Below are 21,315 nucleotides of genomic sequence, written 5' to 3' on the forward strand. Positions count from 1 at the left end.
ACACAATGTAACTTCTTGACAAGAGCACAGTGGATGTCATTTTAAACCTTCAATGTTGCTGAAACAGTCCTGTGGCCAGACCTAAAACCTGATTGCATTCCATTTAAGATGTTGTTGCTCGGGGGCTGGGATCTTGGGTTCCCGGTGCAGGTTCCCTGTCAACTGTGGGACCTTATATAGACAGGTGTGTGCCTTTCCAAATTGTGTCCAATCAATTGAATTTACCACAAGTGGACTACAATCAAGTTGTAGAAACATCTCAAGGATGATCAATGGAAACAGGATGCACCTGAGCTTATTTTCGAGTCTCATAGCAAAGGATCTGAATACTTATATAAATAAGGTATTTGCAAACATTTCTAAAAACCTGTTTTTTGCTTTGTCATTATAGGGTATTGTGTGTAGATTGATGAGGGGGAAAAAAATATAAATGTATATATAAAATATATATATTATTTTATTTTATTTTTTGCCACTCTTCTACTTACAGTACATACTGTATAAATGATTGTATCTTTGTATGACCTGGTGATCAAATGAAATGTATAAAAAAAATAAAAAAAATCCCTGTTGATTGATGAGGAATTGAAGCTTTTCATGGTTGACAGGGACAAGGCAAAAGGAATGACAAATAAGTCTGGCTGCACAGCTGATCGGCAAACATGCTGTCAATTGAGAAATCATGTGACTAAACTAAACAAAAAGAAGAAAAAACTGTACTATGAAACAAAGATAAATGATATAAAGGATAATAGTAAAAAGCTTTGGAGCAACTTAAATACACATTTTTGGGCAAAAAGGCAAACTCAGCTCCATCATCCATTGAATCAGATGGCTCATTCATCACAATACCCACTTATATTGGCAAATACTTTAATGAGTTTTCATTGGCAAGATTAACAAACTTAGGCAAAATTCTGAACTTACATTCCCATGCATAACTGACCAAATTATGAAAGACAAGCATTGTAATTTTGAATTCTGTAAAGTGAGTGTGGAAGAGGTGAAAAAAGTATTGTTATCTATTAACAATGACAAGCCACCTGGGTCTGACAACTTGGTTGGAAATTACTGAGGATGATAGCGGACTATATTGCCACTCCTATTTGCCATCTCTTCAATCTAAGCCTACAGGAAAGTGTGTGCCCTTAGGCCTGGAGGGAAGCAAAAGTAATTCCACTACCCAAGAATAGCAAAGCACCCTTAACTGGCTCAAACAGCCGACCAATCAGACTGTTACCAACCCTTAGTAAACTTTTGATAAAAATTGTTTTTCATCAGATGCAATGCTATTTCACAGTAAATAAATGAAGAACTGACTTTCAGCACGCTTATAGGAAAGAGCACTCAACATGTACGGCACTTACACAAATGACCGATGATTGATTGAAAATAAATTGATAATAAGAAGATTGTTGGAGTAGTTCTTTTAGACTTCAGTGCAGCTTTTGACATTATCGATCATAATCTGCTTCTGGGAAAACTCATGTGTTATGGCTTTACATCCTCTGCTATATCATGGCTCGAGAGTTATGTGTTTTATTTTTTTTATTTTATTTCACCTTTATTTAACCAGGTAAGCCAGTTGAGAACAAGTTCTCATTTACAACTGCGACCTGGCCAAGATAAAGCAAAGCGGTGCGATAAAACAACAACAACACAGAGTTACAAATGGGATAAACAAAACGTACAGTCAAAAACACAATAGAAAATCTATATACAGTGTGTGCAAATGTAGTAAGTTATGGAGGTAAGGCAATAAATAGGCCATAGTGCAAAATAATTACAATTTAGTATTAACACTGGAGTGATAGATGTGCAAATAGAGATACTGGGGTGCAAATGAGCAAAATAAATAACAATATGGGGATGAGGTAGTTGGGTGGGCTAATTACAGATGGGCTGTGTACAGGTGCAGTGATCGGTAAGCTGCTCTGACAACTGATGCTTAAAGTCAGTGAGGGAGATAAGAGTCTCCAGCTTCAGAGATTTTTGCAGTTCGTTCCAGTCATTGGCAGCAGAGAACTGGAAGGAATGGCGGCCAAAAGAGGTGTTGGCTTTGGGGATGACCAGTGAGATATACCTGCTGGAGCGCATACTACGGGTGGGTGTTGCTATGGTGACCAATGAGCTAAGATAAGGCGGGGATTTGCCTAGCAGTGATTTATAGATGGCCTGGAGCCAGTGGGTTTGGCGACGAATATGTAGTGAGGGCCAGCCAACGAGAGCGTACAGGTCACATTGGTAGGTAGTATATGGGGCTTTGGTGACAAAATGGATGGCACTGTGATAGACTACGTCCAATTTGCTGAGTAGAGTGTTGGAGGCTATTTTGTTAATGACATCGCCGAAGTCAAGGATCGGTAGGATAGTCAGTTTTACGAGGGCAGGTTTGGCAGCATGTGAGTGAAGGAGGCTTTGTTGTGAAATAGGAAGCCGATTCTAGATTTAACTTTGGATTGGAGATGCTTAATGTGAGTCTGGAAGGAGAGTTTACGGTCTCATTTTTATTTGTAGTTTGGTATTTGTAGTTGTCCACATATTCAAAGTCAGACCCGCCGAGAGTAGTGATTCTAGTGGGTCGTGCGGGTGCAAGCAGCGTTCGATTGAAGAGCATGCATTTAGTTTTACTAGCGTTTAAGAGCAATTGGAGGCTACGGAAGGAGTGTTGTATTGCATTGAAGTTCGTTTGGAGGTTTGTTAACAGTGTCCAATGAAGGGCCAGATGTATACAAAATGTTGTCGTCTGCGTAGAGGTGGATCTGAGTCACCAGCAGCAAGAGCGACGTCATTGATATACACAGAGAATAGAGTCGGCCCGAGAATTGAACCCTGTGGCACCTCCATAGAGACTGCCGGAGGTCCAGACAACAGGCCCTCCGATTTGACACACATTGAACTCTATCTGAGAAGTAGTTGGAGAACCAGGCAAGGCAGTCCTTTGAGAAACGAAGGCTATTTAGTCTGCCAATAAGAATGCTGTGATTGACGGAGTTGAAAGCCTTGGCCAGGTCGATGAAGACGGCTGCACAGTACTGTCTTTTATCGATCGCGGTTATAATATCGTTTAGGACCTTGAGCGTCGCTGAGGTGCACCCATGACCAGCTTGGAAACCAGATTGCATAGCAGAGAAGGTACGGTGGGAATCGAAATTGTCAGTGATCTGTTAACTTTGCTTTCAAATACTTTCGAAAGGCAGGGCAGGATGGATATAGGTCTGTAACAGTTTGAATCTAGAGTGTCACCCCCTTTGAAGAGGGGGATGACCGCGGCATCTTTCCAATCTCTGGGGATCTCAGACGATATGAAAGAGAGGTTGAACAGGCTAGTAATAGGGGTTGCGACAATTTCTAACAGAACACAGAGGATGTTTTTTAATGGAAGCCTCCCCAACATAATCCAGGTAGAGTCGGGGATTCCCCAGGGAAGCCGTCTAGGCCACTTACTTTTTTCAATCTTTACTAATGACCTGCCACTGGCTCTGAGTAAAGCCTGTGTGTCTATGTATGTTGATGACTCAACATTATACACAACTACTACAGCGTAGTGAAATCACTGCAACAATTAACAAAGACCTGAAGTCAGTTTTAGAATGGGTGGCAAGTAATAAGCTAGTCCTAAATAGTTCAAAAACTAAAAGCATTGTATTTGGGACAAATCATTCACAAAACCCTAAACCTCAACTAAATCTTATAATGAATAATGTGGAAATTGAGCAAGTTGAGAACTGTCACAGTCGAAAACATACTGATGCAAAGGTAGCTAAGATGGGGAGAGGTTTGTCTGTAACAAAGCGCTGCTCTGCTTTCTTGACATTCCTATCAACCAAACAAGTCCTACAGGTCCTAGTTTTGTCACACCTGGACTACTGCCCAGTCATATGGTCAAGTGGCACAAAGAGGGACATAGGAAAATTACGGTTGGCCCAGAACAGAGCAGTACAGATGGCCCTTAAATGTACATGGAGAGCTAACATCAATGACATGCATGTCAATCTCTCCTGGCTCAAAGCAGAGGAGAGATTGACTACATCACTACTTGTCTTTGTGAGAAGTATTGACATATTGAAAATACAGAATTGTCTGTTCAAACCACTGGTGCACGGGTCAGCTCTTTGTTCACCCGCACCAGCCCGCAATTGCTAATAACGCATCCTGAACCGACTGACTATATGTGATAAAGTGAAAATCTGAGGCCTTCACCCTTACCTGCAAATATAGAAAATGTGCTATAGGCTACAGTCAAAGACTGCAGAACAATTCTTTAACAGGGGGTACAGGATTTTGTTTTGCCCGATTTAGATGTGTTTCTGCTTATAATTTCTGACATTTTGGTAAGCTGTTTGTTAGTCAACTTGTCTATAATTAGATACATGTAGCTTCTCTTTTGTCATTAGAATAATTGATAGAATGAATGCTTTAATCTAGTTCTCTGTCATCTTTTGCAGATCAAAGACGTTTAGGGACTGGGGAGAAAATACAATAAAGCAAAAACAAACGGGAAAGATTTTCTGTGCAAAATGTCCAAATGACATCAGTTTGACAGGTTGTAAGGAAAAATAACGCTGTGAAAACCACCCAACGTTTTTCTGATAAGATTTCAGTTCGGCTTCGAACAATATTTTATGTGGTTGAAATACTATCAGCTTTTATGGTTATTTTATGATGAAGACAGCACTTCTACAGATCGTATCTAACTGAGCATTGCATTCTCCCAAGATGCAGAAATAAATAAATCATATTTCTCCACTATTGTTTCCAAGTCCAAATTTTGCCTACATTTGGTGTATAATTTTACTCAAGAAATGCTTAATTCTGCAGGAGTTATTATTAAGGCTATAGCCCTATTTGCACGGGACTAGTATTACTAGAGAACGTTTGTTGTGTATTTATTACGACAGAATGTCCGTTATTCCAGAGGACTATTCAGACGGGATACGTTTTTTCCAAATTGCCCCCTGTAATTCTTTTTAAAAATAAATTGACAGTTATGACGGAAGCCGATAGTTACCGGAGTTGTAACTCCAGTTCTATGAGTGGAGCGGAGCCCCATATGGGAGCTCTGCTCCTATTGGTTTACCCCGCTGCCTAGGCAGTGAACAGCCTGAGACAAAATTATGCACACACCTGCAGCCAATAGGAGCACAGGTGTCCCTATAAGAGGGGACGCTTCCCCTCAATCAGCCTCCCGATAAATTTTCTTCAGCAAGACTGGAGGATCGGCAGGGCCTTAAGTCCTATGGGGCTCCGCTCAACTCATCGAACTGGAGTTACAACTCCGGTAACTATCGTTCTATATTGTGGAGCTCCGCCCCATAGGGGAGCTCTGCTCCTATTGGTTTAAGGCGGCGCGCAATGTTCCAAAATGTACTCCCTGCCGAGCCCAACACTTCCCACTTAAATGAAAAGGTCGGGCCTAGCAATGGCTGTGACCAAGTCCCACAGTACTGTGACACACTGTACAAATCCGCCCCACCTAGTCCAATGGCATTGCCAATGTCTAGTGGGCAGATAACCAGAATATGAGTCATACTAATCTGAACCAGCAGATAGATTAAGTCACAATTCCGTCAATATTTTATGACCGGTCTAATAGTAATGTAACAAAGTGTACAAAAACGATTTCCCTCATCATCTTGCCCCAACCCAGTAACACTGGTGGGCAGATTAAATAACATTCCCTCTACTGTACTAAACATGTCAGTCAGGAGTCATGTCATATATGTCTCCTTCTAACAGGAGCAGACCTGAAAGAGACCTACCTCTTTAGTCCTGCATTCCTTTCTCCTAGCTCAAGGTCTCCCATCAGCTACGCTGAGTACAGACCGAGCCAAAGAGTTAGAAGACATATCAAAGAGATAGAAACGGATAAATGGAGACGGTGACAACCACGACGCTGATGCACAGATATCCTCTACCCTCGTTCCTCTGAAAAGGGCAGTAGAAGCCATTACTCCACGAGTGGAGTGGGCTCTTATACCCTGAGGCAATTGTCGCCCCGCTGCCTCATAAGCTGTCTCAATGCCTTCGCAAAGCCAATGAGACAGGCGCTGTTTTGAATGTGGTCTACCTAGTGCAGCCGCACCGTGACACACAAACAGCTGAGGCGATGACCTAATCGCTGCTGTGGGCTCAATGTAACATGCCAAAGCGTGCACTGGGCACAGGCGATGGAGCCTTTCCTCTCTCCTCTCCCCATGGGGAGGGGGAGAAAAAGCCCACAGCTCCACGGTCTGTGATCTATATGAGCTCTTAATAACCTTCGGCATAAATGCTGGGTTAGGACCTAACACCGCTCTGCTCAAATCGCCATTGATGGCAAGGCAGTCGGGTCTCGTCGATAAAGCACACAAATCACTGACACGCTTAGCAGTAGTCAAAGCGAGCAACAGTGCCGTCTTCACAGACAGCATCTTGAGGGGAATTTGGTTCAATGGTTCGAACGGCGGCTCGCAGAGCGCTTCAAGTACCAGAGCCAAATCCCACTGAGGAACCATGGCCCTCATGACAAGCCGAAATCGCCGCTGCAAACACCTTAATGGTGGCGGGCGATCGTTGCTTCTCAAATAAGAACTGTAGGAATGAGAGAACACTCTCAACCTGACAGCACACAGGGTCCACATTTTCTGTGGCACACCACTGTGAAAACACGTTCCATTTGCTGGCATAAACCCTGGAAGTGGAACTGGCACTTGAACCCTGTATGGTTCTGATTACAGAATCAGATAACCCACGGCGCTCTAGCCTGTCCCTCTCAGGAGCCAAACCTTCAGTGGTTGGACGATTATGGGCAACTGCCCTATCGCGCCTCCCGCCGAAGACAACGCGTCCCGTTGATGTGGAATTGGCCAAGGTGGCTCACTCAACATCTGAATCATCTCCGTGAACCATGGAGCCCCTGGGAGATCGGGAGCCACCAATATGATTGACAGCCCGCCTGATCTCACCCTGGCTAACAGTGGGAGAATGCAGGACAGCGGTGGGAAAGCATACAGGAGAACTCTCGGCAAATGCGTCCCTTCTCAGTGGCGGTTCGTCCTGAGCTCGAAGAGAGAACCAAAGAGGGCAATGTGCGTTCACGCGTGACGTGAATAGATCCACCTCGGCTCTCCCGAACCGTTCCCAAATCTGGAGAATGATGTTCGGGTGCAGACGCCACTCGTCGTCTCGAGGACCCCCTCGAGACATGATGTCTGCCCCTACGTTCAAGTAGCCTGGAATGTGTGCTGCTCTCAATGAGCGAAGGTGCTCGTGAGCCCACAGCCACAATTCCTCCGTCCGCCCGGTGGAGTGCAGGGATCTGACTCCTCCCTGGCGATTGATGTGAGCAACTGTGGTTCGGTTGTCTGACCAGACCAGCACATCGCGACCCCGAAGGGTAGACGCGAAGTGGGTCAGAACCAGTAGAACCATTTCCAACTCTAAGAGGTTGATGTGACGACTCGAAAGAGGCCACACACCTCCTATCGCTTGGGTCTGACATGTCCCTCGACCATCCAGTCAGAGAGGCATCTGTAAACACTGGAATGTTGGAGGACACTTTGCCTATTGGGACTCTGTGTGTGAGAACATGCGGGTCTCTCCAATAGTTCAGATCTGCAATGAGCAAGAGGGGAACCACCACCAACCGACGACGTTGACGCACTGGGTCTAGTCGTAGTTGCGCATGCGCAGGAGTCCCAGCGGAACGACGAAATGGGCCGACGACTCGTGAACTCATACGCTACCCCTTGAAAGGCTAACCGCAGAAACTTGAAAGTATGCGTCTTTTAGGTCTATGCTCGTACAAAAGTCTCCCTTCTGGACACATTCCAGTAGAAATTTTGTCGTTTGCATTCGAAAGGGCCGTTTGTCTACGCTCTCGTTGAGAGTGCGTAAATCCAATATCGACCTCATTCCCCCTGTCTTTTTCGGCACCAGGAAATAGGGTGAATATAGCCATTTGTTCCTTTGCTCCCAGGGAACTACTGTGACCGCCTCCTTCGCCAAAAGTTCCGTAATCTCTGCAACGAGAGCGCCGACTTTTTCGGGCGTTTTCATCACCGTCTCCACCACCCCCCTGAATGGGGGAGGGGTCCGATGAAATTGGATGGCATAACCCTTCTGCAAAGTCTGGTCTAACCAGAGGGAGAGGGTACAGCTTCGCCACCACTCCCAGCAATGCAGAGAAAGCAGAAGAGCGCAAAGCTGTGGTACATTCAGTAGGAAGGACCTGTATTCCTCGACGGCCCTCGCCGCCGCTGTTCCCCAACACTGAAGTGGTGGAACAGACCAAGGCGGGCCTCCCAAGAAAGGGAGAGGAAACATTAGCGCGTTCTGAGAGAAACGGGGGCGCCGATACGTTGGTTAAACTGAACGCAGCACGGGTCTGAACTGCACTGACTGAGGCGTTAGCCTGAGACAGAGTGCCATCCCCGAATAGCGATTGCGTCATCATTCCATTACCTGGCTGTGACTGCAGTCTGCTATGTGAGACATTCACTACAGCACTCCTAGAAGTCTGTAATGTGAGGTATTTATGAGGTTAAGCAAGGCGGCGCCTTGTTACCTTTTTAACACCCGCCTCGTGTGTGTTCAACTACGCACCCTTGGTGGGATGAGCTACACTCAGAGTGGTGAGAGAGAGAGAGAGAGAGAGAGAGAGAGAGGAGCTTGAACGTTCTCGGATGTATCATGGAAAAGGGGCTCTCTTGTGACTAAGTCAATTGGAGCCAACTCTTTATTCAACACATCAACAACAACAGTTCCCTCCATATCCTCAACAGAAGGGTGGGGGGGAATAGTGGGCACAGTCGAACCAGCCGCTGTGCCATCTCCCATTCTCACCCCCTCGCAACGTCATAGGCGTTGTCTCTTCTGGCCACCCTTCGGGTGCTTCCAAGAAGACTCTCTGACGACCTCTCTCGTCAACGGCACGGTCGGGACCTCTGGCTCCGCAGGAGGGGCGGGGCCCGCTTCTCTGCTGCCGGAAGTCGCTGCATGGCGCCGGGCACGACGCCTCGCTGTAGACCCCTGTCTACTTGAGGCGGTGGAGCTTGACGGTCGTTTCGGTGCAGGGCTGAGTCTTCCTGCCAGTGGCAGGTGTCTGGCCAGCTGTTTCCTCTCCTCGTCAAGCCTCATAAAATGCTCCGTCGCATCTTTGACGGCGACCCCAAACAGGCCGTCGTCAGAGATGGGGGCGTTCAGTAACGCGGCTCTGTCTGTCTCTTTCATGGCTGTCATAGACAGCCAAAGGTGTCGTTCCACCACCACCAAAGTGGCCATGGACCTTCCCGCACACACAGCTGATGCCTGTGTTAAGTGGAGAATAGCGCCAGAAATTCTGGATGCCTCTTCCACTTCCTCCCCAGTGAGCTCAGACTTACCCGTTGTTAGGCGGGACAGAGAGGCTGCTAGGAGGGCAATATTATTCGCCGCTGCAACGGCCTGGGCTCCCAACACGAAGGACTTCTCAACCAGCTGTGCTGTGAGTCGGTCCTTCTGTGTGGGTAGAACGGCTTTCTTGGACGAGGGCCAGGTACTCGAACCCGGCACGAGATACACAGCCAGGGCGCTCTCGAGCCTAGGGATTCCCCTTGAAAAGCCCTGCTGTCTGCCTTCTACTCTGGTGAATGGAAGGTACGCCTTAGCCAGCGAACGCGCCGCTAAAGGTGCCTCCCATGAGCCCTCCACATACTTACCAAGCGGCTCCGCCCTCCTGGGCCTGGAATAAGGACCGCCCTCCATCATATCCACTTCCGGGTTGGAGGGAATGGGGGGCAGCTTAATCTGCAGGCGCTCGGCAGCCCTCTCGATGAGCCCTGGAAAGTCAGAGCGCAGAGCGGCTGTGGCGTATGATGTGGCTGCTGAATTCTCAGAGCCCGCATCATCATCGCCCAGGGATGAAAAAGACCTCGCCCTTTCCAATGGAAATGGGGTCTTAAAATCATGGGTCAGAGGGATGGATTGTTCCGCTGGAAAATCCATCTCTTCCCCAATATCACTGTCATCTCCTGAGTCAGCTCCCTCAGATGATGCCTCAGAAGCTGAGGCTAACACTGATAGCACATCTTCAAGAGGAATATCCTCCCTAAAAATTGCCCAACGCTGCTTCCTTTCTTTCAATGAAAGGAGGGCACAGCTGGCGCATATTGGATGGTCTATGAGGCCGTCCCTGGCGTGCTGTGACCCTAGACACACGAAACATAAGTCGTGGGGGTCAGCAGCCTCCATAGAGGAACAGCGACATTGAGCTCTGAAAATAGCTTTTGGGGGTGGAAAATCTCCTGGTGTGCTCATTTTAGGACGACGTCGATGATCTGGAAAATCGATGCCGTTTTCTTCGTCCTGAGTCTTCGTCTTCGTCTTCTTATCGGCTTCTTCAGTCTAGTCCAGTCGCTGAAGATAATGGGAGGCTGATTGAGGGGAAGCGTCCCCTCTTATAGGGACACCTGTACTCCTATTGGCTGCAGGTGTGTGCATAATTTTGTCTCAGGCTGTTTGCTGCCTAGGCAGCGGGGTAAACCAATAGGAGTAGAGCTCCCCTATGGGGCGGAGCTCCACGATATAGAACTGGAGATATTTCAACAAGTTCAGGCGATAACAGGCTACACTGATAACTCGAACTTGGTTCCCAAGTTTCTAAACCACACCAAATAATCTTTGGTATAGTGTCGCCATAATATTTGAATTGAGGTAGTGTGATCATAATCATCTGGATATTTTAGCGATCCGCAGTAGAAGACTTCCTAAATGCCCCCCAGCGTTCAGATGTGAGCTAAACAGCTAACTTGCACTTGATATGCGTTTTTAGGCTATGGATGAGAAAGTGAACTTGTTCCAAACGTTTAGCTCAGTTGTATTCTGCATTGCAATCTAGCAAGGGTTGCATAAAAAATGCACAATATTTTTTTATGATGCATTTGGTAATGTTCAATTCATTTGCACAAAACGTATAAACAAAAGCATTCACTATGAAAGTTGATACATGTAGGCCCTTCATAAACAGTATAGACTATGCGCAGCACTTCATTCAATTTATCGAATCAGTTATTGTTTTCTTGCTCAAACTGCGAGCAACACCTGTAAAACTCAGATACAGTGCCTTGCAAAAGTATTCACCCCCCTTGCCGTTTTTCCTATTTTGTTGCATTACAACCTGTAATTTAAATGGATTTTTATTTGGATTTCATGTAATGGACATACACAAAATAGTCCAAATTGGTGAAATGAAACAAATTACTTGTTTCAAGAAATTCAAAAAAATTAATAATGGAAAAGTGGTGTGTGCATATGTATTCACCCCCTTTGCTATGAAGCCTCTAAATAAGATCTGGTGCAACCACTTACCTTCAGAAGTCACATAATTAGTTAAATAAAGTCCACCTGTGTGCAATCTAAGTGCCACATGATCTCAGTATACAGTTGAAGTCGGAAGTTTACATAAACCTTAGCCAAATACATTTAAACTCAGTTTTTCACAATTCCTGACATTTAATCCTAGTAAAAATACCCTGTCTTAGGTCAGTTAGGATCACCACTTTAATTTAAGAATGTGAAATGTCAGAATAATAGTGGAGATAATTATTTATTTAAGCTTTTATTTCTTTCATCACATTCCCAGTGGGTCAGACGTTTACATACACTCAATTAGTATTTGGTGGCATTGCCTTTAATTTGTTTAACTTGGGTCAAACGTTTTGGGTAGCCTTCCACAAGCTTCCTACAATAAGTTGGGTGAATTCTGGCCCATTCCTCCTGACAGAGCTGGTGTAACTGAGTTAGGTTTGTAGGCCTCCTTGCTCGCACACACTTTTTCAGTTCTGCCCACAAATGTTCTATAGGATTGAGGTCAGGGTTTTGTGATGGCACAACTTCGGAAGTATGCTTGGGGTCATTGTCCATTTGGAAGACCCATTTGCGACCAAGCTTGAACTTCCTGACTGACTTGAGATGAAACTTCAATATATCCACATCATTTTCCTTCCTCATGATGCCATCTATTTTGTGAAGTGCACCAGTCTCTCCTGCAGCAAAGCACCCCCACAGCATGATGCTGCCACCCCGTGCTTCACGGTTGGGATGGTGTTCTTTGGCTTGCAAGCTACCCCACTTTTTCCTCCAAACATAACGATGGTCATTATGGCCAAACAGTTATATTTTTGTTTCATCAGACCAGAGGACATTTCTCCAAAAAGTACGATCTTTGTCCCCATGTGCAGTTGCAAACCGTAGTCTGGCTTTTTTATGGCGGTTTTGGAGCAGTGGCTTCTTCCTTGCTGAGCGGCCTTTCAGGTTATGTCGATATAGGACTACTTTTACTGTGGATATAGATAATTTTGTACCTGTTTCCTCCAGCATCTTCACAAGGTCCTTTGCTGTTGTTCTGGGATTGATTTGCACTTTTCGCACCACAGTACGTTCATCTCTAGGAGACAGAACGCGTCTCCTTCCTGAGCGGTATGACGGCTGCGTGGTCCCATGGTGTTTATACTTGCGTACTATTGTTTGTACAGATGAACGTGGCACCTTCAGGCGTTTGCTCCCAAGGATGAACCAGACTTGTGGAGGTCTACAATTATTTTTCTGAGGTCTTGGCTGATTTCTTTTGATTTTCCCATGATGTCAAGCAAAGAGGCACTAAGTTTGAAGGTTGGCCTTGAAATACATGCACAGGTACACCTCCATTTGACTCAAATGATGTCAATTAGCCTATCAGAAGCTTCTAAAGCCATGGTATCATTTTCTGGAATTTTCCAAGCTGTTTAAAGGCAAAGTCAACTTAGTGTATGTAAACTTCTGACCCACTGGAATTGTGATACAGTGAATTATAAGTGAAATAATCTGTCTGTAAACAATTGTTGGAAAAAATTACACAAAGTATGCACAAAGTAGATGTCCTAACTGACTTACCAAAACTATAGTTTGTTAACAAGAAATTTGTGGAGTGGTTGAAAAACGAGTTTTAATGACTCCAACCTAAGTGTATGTAAACTTCCGACTTCAACTATATATATATCTGTTCTGAAAGGCCCCAGAGTCTGCAACACCACTAAGCAAGGGGCACCACCAAGTAAGCGGCACCATGAAGACCAAGGAGCTCTCCAAACAGGTCAGGGACAAAGTTGTGGAGAAGTACAGATCAGGGTTGGGTTATAAAAAAATATCAGAAACTTTGAACATCCCACGGAGCACCATTAAATCCATTATTAAAAAATTTAAAGAATATGGCACCACAACAAACCTGCCAAGAGAGGGCCGGCCACCAAAGCTCACGGACCAGGCAAGGAGGTCATTAATAAGAGAGACAACAAAGAGACCAAAGATATTTTTCATCGGCAGGGAAACTGGTCAGAATTGAAGGAATGATGGATGGCGCTAAATACAGGGAAATTCTTGAGGGAAACCTGTTTCAGTCTTCCAGAGATTTGAGACTGTGATGGAGGTTCACCTTCCAGCAGGACAATGACCCTAAGCATACTGCTAAAGCAACACTCGAGTGGTTTAAGGGGAAACATTTACAGTGGGGGGAACAAGTATTTGATACACTGCCGATTTTGCAGGTTTTCCTACTTACAAAGCATGTAGAGGTCTGTAATTTTTATCATAGGTACACTTCAACTGTGAGAGACGGAATCTAAAACAAAAATCCAGAAAATCACATTTTATGATTTTTAAGTAATTCATTTGCATTTTATTGCATGACATAAGTATTTGATCACCTACCAACCAGTAAGAATTCCGGCTCTCACAGACCTGTTAGTTTTTCTTTCAGAAGCCCTCCTGTTCTCCACTCATTACCTGTATTAACTGCACCTGTTTGAACTCGTTACCTGTATAAAAGACACCTGTCCACACACTCAATCAAACAGACTCCAACCTCTCCACAATGGCCAAGACCAGAGAGCTGTGTAAGGACATCAGGGATAATATTGTAGACCTGCACAAGGCTGGGATGGGCTACAGGACAATAGGCAAGCAGCTTGGTGAGAAGGCAACAACTGTTGGTGCAATTATTAGAAAATTGAAGAAGTTCAAGATGACGGCCAATCAACCTCGGTCTGGGGCTCCATACAAGATCTCACCTCGTGGGGCATCAATGATCATGATGAAGGTGAGGGATCAGCCCAGAACTACACGGCAGGACCTGGTCAATGACCTGAAGAGTGCTGGGACCACAGTCTCAAAGAAAACCATTAGTAACACACTACGCCGTCGTGGATTAAAATCCTGCAGCGCACGCAAGGTCCCCCTGCTCAAGCCAGCGCATGTCCAGGCCCGTCTGAAGTTTGCCAATGACCATCTGGATGATCCAGAGAAGGAATGGGAGAAGGTCATGTGGTCTGATGAGACAAAAATAGAGCTTTTTGATCTAAACTCCACTCGCCGTGTTTGGAGGAAGAAGAAGGATGAGTACAACCCCAAGAACACCATCCCAACCGTGAAGCTTGGAGGTGGAAACATCATTCTTTGGGGATGCTTTTCTGCAAAGGGGACAGGACGACTGCACCGTATTGACGGGAGGATGGATGGGGCCATGTATCGCGAGATCTTGGCCAACAACCTCCTTCCCTCAGTAAGAGCATTGAAGATGGGTCGTGGCTGGGTCTTCCAGCATGACAACGACCCGAAACACACAGCCAGGGCAACTAAGGAGTGGCTCCGTAAGAAGCATCTCAAGATCCTGGAGTAGCCTAGCCAGTCTCCAGACCTGAACCCAATAGAACATCTTTGGAGGGAGCTGAAAGTCCGTATTGCCCAGCGACAGCCCCGAAACCTGAAGGATCTGGAGAAGGTCTGTATGGAGGAGTGGGCCAAAATCCCTGCTGCAGTGTGTGCAAACCTGGTCAAGACCTACAGGAAACGTATTTTCTCTGTAATTGCAAACAAAGGTTTCTGTACCAAATATTAAGTTCTGCTTTTCTGATGTATCAAATACTTATGTCATGCAATAAAATGCAAATTAATTACTTAAAAATCATACAATGTGATTTTCTGGATTTTTGTTTTAGATTCCGTCTCTCACAGTTGAAGTGTACCTATGATAAAAATTACAGACCTCTACATGCTTTGTAAGTAGGAAAACCTGCAAAATCGGCAGTGTATCAAATACTTGTTCTCCCCACTGTAAATGAATAGTTATGCACGCTCAAGTTTTCAGTTTTTTTGTCTTATTTCTTGTTTGTTTCAGGTAGGCATGTTGTGTAAATCAAATGATACAAACCCCTCAAAAATCATTAATTTTAATTCCAGGTTGCAAGGCAACAAAATCACTATAGCACACAGCTCAGACACCTATGCATACCACACAAGACATGCCACCAGGGGTCTCTTCACAGTCCCCAAGTCCAGAACAGGCTATGGAAAACGCACAGTCCCTCAAAGATCCATGACTACATGGAACTCTATTCCACATCAAGTAACTCATGCAAGCAGTAAAATCAGATTTAAAACCAGATAAAACTACACATTATGGAACAACGCGGACTGTGAAGAGACACACATACACAGGCACACACACTCTACACACACGCATGTATGGTGGTATTATAAATGTTGTAGTGTGTGCGAATGCAATGTAGTGGTGTAATAATGTTTATGTATTACATTTTTTGCCTTATTTTGTTTGGACCCCAGGACAATGGGGCTCCTTAATAAATACAAATATAGACTGTTTCAGAAAAAGCTTTAATTGTCTTGTAATGAATAGTCACTGCCTCCCAATTAACCCACAGGCTATCTGCAGGTGACCTGATTGACAATTCCTCTCTGTCCCCGTCCCCACACTAGCCCACTGCTCAGCAGGGGACTTGATACAATGACATTACTCAGCCTCTTCAAACAGAGGTGCCGGGTACAGAGGAGAAGGTGGCATGTCCTGACAAGGCTGACCGAAATAATGTAAGGGAATAATATACTGTATTTCCACCATGCTAAAGAGCCAAATGCCTGGACTGTCAGCTGCAGAGGGACCATTATTATTTTAACTAAGAATAACACTTTAGTCTTACGGCTGGCTGAGATCCTTGTCATTCCTTATGTAATTAGTGTCTAAGCGCCAGGAGAGCAGAGCAGGCTGGCGTCGCCAGGCAACACAGGTTGAATAATAGAGGAAGACACAGTCAGGAGCACTGATGGATAATTTAACAGAGATCCTCCCTAAAGCCAGCTGCAGTAGAGGGCCTGACTGACGGCACTGCAGTGGCAATGGGACACATGACGGATAGACGGACTGTCACGATCGTCTAAGGAGGAGGACCAAGGCGCAGCGTTGAAGGCAAACATATTCTTTATTTAATAAATGATCACACGATCAAAACAACAAAACGAAACCGTGACGTCCCTGGTTACATACACCAACCAACACGGAACAAGAAACCACAAACACAAAGTGAAAGACAGACAGTTAAATATGGCTCCCAATCAGAGACAACCAGCTGACACTCGTTGCCTCTGATTGGGAGTCACTCAGGCCAACATAGAAATACAAACATAGAATTACACACCCTGGCTCAACATAACAGTGTCCCCAGAGCCAGGACGTGACAGTACCCCCCCCTAAAGGCGCGGACTCCGACCGCGCCAACTAAATACCACAGGGGAGGGACCGGGTGGGCACTCCGCCTTGGCGGCGGATCCGGCTCCGGGCCTGATCCCCACTCCCTCTCCAACCCCCCAAAGTACCCCTGGTCCGGTCTGGCCCCGCTGGCCGGAGCTGGACTGCAAACTGATGGAGCGGATTGCTCTAGCTCCGGCGTAACGCATCTGACCGGTGCCGGACCAGGCACCAGTGGAACAGGCACGGGCCGTGCCGGACCGACGACGCACACCACTGGCTTGGTGTGGGGAACAGGCACGGGCCGTGCTGGACTGGCGACGCACACCACTGGCTTGGTGTGGGGAGCAGGAGCGGGCCGGACAGGGCTGACGAAACGCACCCCTGACTTGGTGCGGGGAGCAGGCCGGGCCGAGCTGGCGACACGCACCGTAGACTTGGTGCGGGGAGCAGGAACGGGCCGAGCCGGGCTGACGAAACGCACCACAGACTTGGTGCGGGGAGCAGGAATGGGCCGGACTGGGCTGGCGACGCGCACCACAGACTTGGTGCGGAGAGCAGGAACGGGCCGGACAGGGCTGACGAAACGCACCACAGACTTGGTGCGGGAAGCAGGAATGGGCCGGACTGGGCTGGCGACGCGCACCACAGACTTGGTGCGGAGAGCAGGAACGGGCCGGACAGGGCTGACGAAACGCACCACTGGCTTGGTGCGGGGAGCAGGAATGGGCCGGGCCGAGCTGGCGATGCGCACCGTAGACTTGGTGCGAGTGGCAGGAACAGGCCGGACCGTACTGGGAACACACACTACTGGCCCTACGTGGGGATCAGGAACAGGCCGGACCGGACTGGCAACACACGCCAGTACCTCTCGCCGTGCCTCTACATCCTCCATCCCCTCTTCGACCAGTGGCCCCCGTAACCTGGCGGCCTCCTCTGGCAACCCGCTGGGCCGCTCTATCGCGGCCTCCTGCTGGTCCGACGTCGTGAGCCCCCCCCTAAAAATTTTCTGGGAGTCTCTCTTCCCCGTGGGCCAGGCCTCGATAATTCTCGCCCAACTCTCGCTCTTCTGCTTCCAATCTCCGCCATTCAGCTCCTCATTCGGCTTGACCCAGTCGAAGCTCTTCCTCCACTGTTGCCAAGTCCACCCACTCTGCTCCTCACTAGGCTGCTTGGTCCAGTTCTGGTGGTTTCTTCTGTCACGATCGTCTAAGGAGGAGGACCAAGGCGCAGCGTTGAAGGCAAACATATTCTTTATTTAATAAATGATCACACGATCAAAACAACAAAACGAAACCGTGACGTCCCTAGTTACATACACCAACCAACACGGAACAAGAAACCACAAACACAAAGTGAAAGACAGACAGTTAAATATGGCTCCCAATCAGAGACAACCAGCTGACACTCGTTGCCTCTGATTGGGAGTCACTCAGGCCAACATAGAAATACAAACATAGAATTACACACCCTGGCTCAACATAACAGTGTCCCCAGAGCCAGGACGTGACACGGACAGATACGCAGGCAGACAGGTGATCTTTTTAAATAAGAAGATAAGGTTTCTAAACACTTCTACATTCATGTGGGTGCTACCATGATTATGGATAATCCTGAATGAATCGTGAATAATGACGAGTGAGAAAGTTACAGACGCACAAATATCATACCCCCCAAAAAATGCTAACCTCCCATGTTATTGTAATGGTGAGCGGTTAGCATGTCTTGGGGGTATGATATTTGGGCGTCTGTAACTTTCTCACTCATCATTATTCAGGATTCATTCAGGATTAACATAATCATGGTAGCAGCCACATTAATGTAGAAGTGTTTAGAAACATATTCTATTCTTATTTACAATAAAAGTGTAGAGTGACAAGCTTGATGTAGTCATTGTGTGCTATGAATATGTGACAAAATACTTCACTTTAATACACATAAAAGTGAATTTGTGCCAATACTTTTGGTCCCCTAAAACAGGAGAATTGCTGTAATTTCTAAACCGTTCACCCGATATGGATGAAAATACCCTCAAATTAAAGCTGACAGTCTGCACTTTAACCTCGTAGTCATTGTATCATTGTATCATTTAAAATCCAAAGTGCTGGAGTACAGGGCCAAAACAACAACACATTTGTCACTGTCCCAATACCTTTGGAGCTCACTGTAAATATTTTGTCTTGCCCCTCTGAATGGCACACATACACAATCCATGTCTCAATTGTCTCAAGGCTTCAACATCCTTATTGAACCTGTCTCCTCCCCTTCATCTACACTGATTGAATCCAGGTGAAAGTTATGACTTGTGGATTTAACAAGTCATAACTTTCACCTGGATTCACCTGCTCAGTCTATGTCATGGAAAGAGCAGGTGTTCTTAATGTTTTGTACACTCAGTGTGTATTGTATTAAAATGATAAAGAATAAATGTTTGTATGAAATTATAAATGTTGTACCGTTGTGTGTCCCTGTAGGTGATTTTCCGTAAGATCAGTGACATGAAGAAGGAGGAGGAGGAGCGCCAGCGTCAGAAGAACGAGGTGCAGCTGACCATCCCCCAGGACCACCCGGTCAGGAAGCTCTTCCAGAAGTTCAAGCAGCAGAAGGAGCTGCAGCGGAACCAGGGGGCATCCTCTCAGCTGGACCTGGAGAAGAACCAGCTCCAAGTGGAGCACCACCTGCACCCCATCCACCACTCCAGCCTGCAGCACTCCCTGCCTCTCAACATCCAGCTACCTGGGCCCCACTCCTCCCTGCAGGGGCTCCAGAACGGGGCTCCCCCTTCGGGTTGCAGTATCAGTGTGCTCACTGTGTCCCAGGTCACGCCCATGCATAGCTCCCTGGTCTATGCTGGCGCGGACCCTAAACAGAACAACAAAGAGGTCCTGGAGCTGCAGCCCAGCTCTGTCGTGGGGGAGCCACCTCTTGTCCACCTCAAGGTGAGCCCCAGCCCTGCTCTGGTGAAGCCTCCTGCTGCCAGGGGCTGGGGGCGCCTCAAAAACGTGACTGCCCCATGTCCAGAGGTCAGGAAGGAGGGACTGAACAATGTAGCTAAAGCCGTCTCCGAAGAGATTCTCTCTCAGGAGGACAGGGGTCAGGAGGTGGGGCTTAGAGGAGGGGAGGGGGAGGACAACCCCCTCTGTAAGACAGATTCCTGCGACAGCGGCATCACTAAGAGTGAGCTGTGTATAGACAGGGCCGGGGAGGCACGTGTCCACCTCCAGCAGAGCCCCCTGCCACACCCGTTCGGCCCCATCCCAGAGCAGGCCCTGCAGGATGCACTGCAGGAGACCCGGTTAGAGCTCCGGGGGGACCTCCAGACTCTGTGGGGCCGGCTGAGGGCCCTGGAGACTCAGGTGGCTCAGATCCTCAAACTGCTGACCTCTACAAAGAGGAGGCCGTCTCTACCTCTGGCCGCCACCCCCAAAACCAAAACCAAACGTCAGGACATCTTCACTGTCTCCAGACCCGTTTCTCCTGACTCAGTGGATGACGATGGACACATCTGAAGAGGATATAACACCACTGTTCCACATATCTTAACATTTGCACACAAACTTTTAACTCATGTCCATCATGAGAACTTTCTTGATTGTAAATACTTCTCTATGCATGTCCAGCTGGATTCTGGCTTGCCAAAGAAACTATCACTATTTAATTATTGCCTGTATATTATGCAGTTGACTGCATGCAAATGTATTTAAAGAGAACCAAGAATTTATTGATCTACTCTGAATGTTCAAAAGTTTGGGGTCACTTAGAAATGTCCTTGTTTTCCATGAAAACATACATGAAATGTGTTTGAATAGGAAATATAACAAAATGAATAGGAAATGTAGTCATTGACAAGGCAGGTAGCTCAGTGGTTAAGAGTGTAGTGCCAGTAACCGAAAGGTCGCTGGTTCTAATCCCTGAGCTGACTAGGTGAAAAATCTGTCAATGTGCCCTTGAGCAAGGCACTTAACCCTAATTGCTCCTGTAAGTCGCTCTGGATAAGAGTGTCTGCTAAATGACAAACATTTTAGAAATAATGATTTTTAATTGAAATAATAATTGTGTCCTTCAAACTTTGGTTTCATCAATAAATTCTCCATTACAGCCTTGCAGCCTTTGGCATTCTAGTTGTCAATTTATTGAGGTAATCTGAAGAGATTTCACCCCATGCTTCCTGAAGCACCTCCCACAAGTTGGATTGGCTTGATGGGCACTTCTTACATACCATACGGTCAAGCTGCTCCCACAACAGCTCAATAGGGTTGAGATCCGGTGACTGTGCTGGCCACTACATTATAGACAGAATACCAGCTGACTGCTTCTTCCCTAAATTGTTATTGCATAGTTTGGAGCTGTGCTTTGGGTCATTGTCCTGTTGTAGGAGGAAATTGGCTCCAATCAAGCGCCGTCCACAGGGTATGGCATGGCGTTGCAAAATGGAGTGATAGCCTTCCTTCTTCAAGATCCCTTTTACCCTGTAAAAATCTCCCACTTTACCACCACCAAAGCACCCCCAGACCATCACATTGCCTCCACCATGCTTGACAGACGGCATCAAGCACTCCTCCAGCATCTTTTAATTTGGTCTGCGTCTCACAAATGTTATTCTTTGTGATCCGAATACCTCAAAGTTCGATTTGTCTTTCCTTAACACTTCTTCCAATCTTCCTCTGTCCAGTGTCTGTGTTCTTTTGTCCATCTTAATCTTTTATTTTTATTGGCCAGTCTGAGATATGGCTTTTTCTTTGTAACTCTGCCTAGAAGGTCAGCATCCCGGAGTCGCCTCT

The 21,315-nt window shown here is 46.5% G+C and overlaps 1 protein-coding gene across 1 annotated transcript in view; it reads left to right on the top strand.

The window, feature by feature from the left end:
* The window catches only part of LOC311102645 (voltage-gated delayed rectifier potassium channel KCNH5-like), a gene marked incomplete at both ends in the record, with an annotated part of 153,578 nt that extends 133,535 nt beyond the window's left edge, over nt 1-20,043 (top strand). Inside the window, one exon of the mRNA XM_084144008.1 lies at nt 19,009-20,043. Coding sequence (XP_084000134.1) covers nt 19,009-20,043 — 1,035 coding nt within the window. The remainder of the gene's footprint in view (nt 1-19,008) is intronic.
* Nucleotides 20,044-21,315: the final 1,272 nt, after the last annotated feature.

This window comes from Coregonus lavaretus (genome assembly GCF_964263955.1).
Source record: "Coregonus lavaretus genome assembly, chromosome: 27".
Lineage (NCBI taxonomy): Eukaryota > Metazoa > Chordata > Actinopteri > Salmoniformes > Salmonidae > Coregonus > Coregonus lavaretus.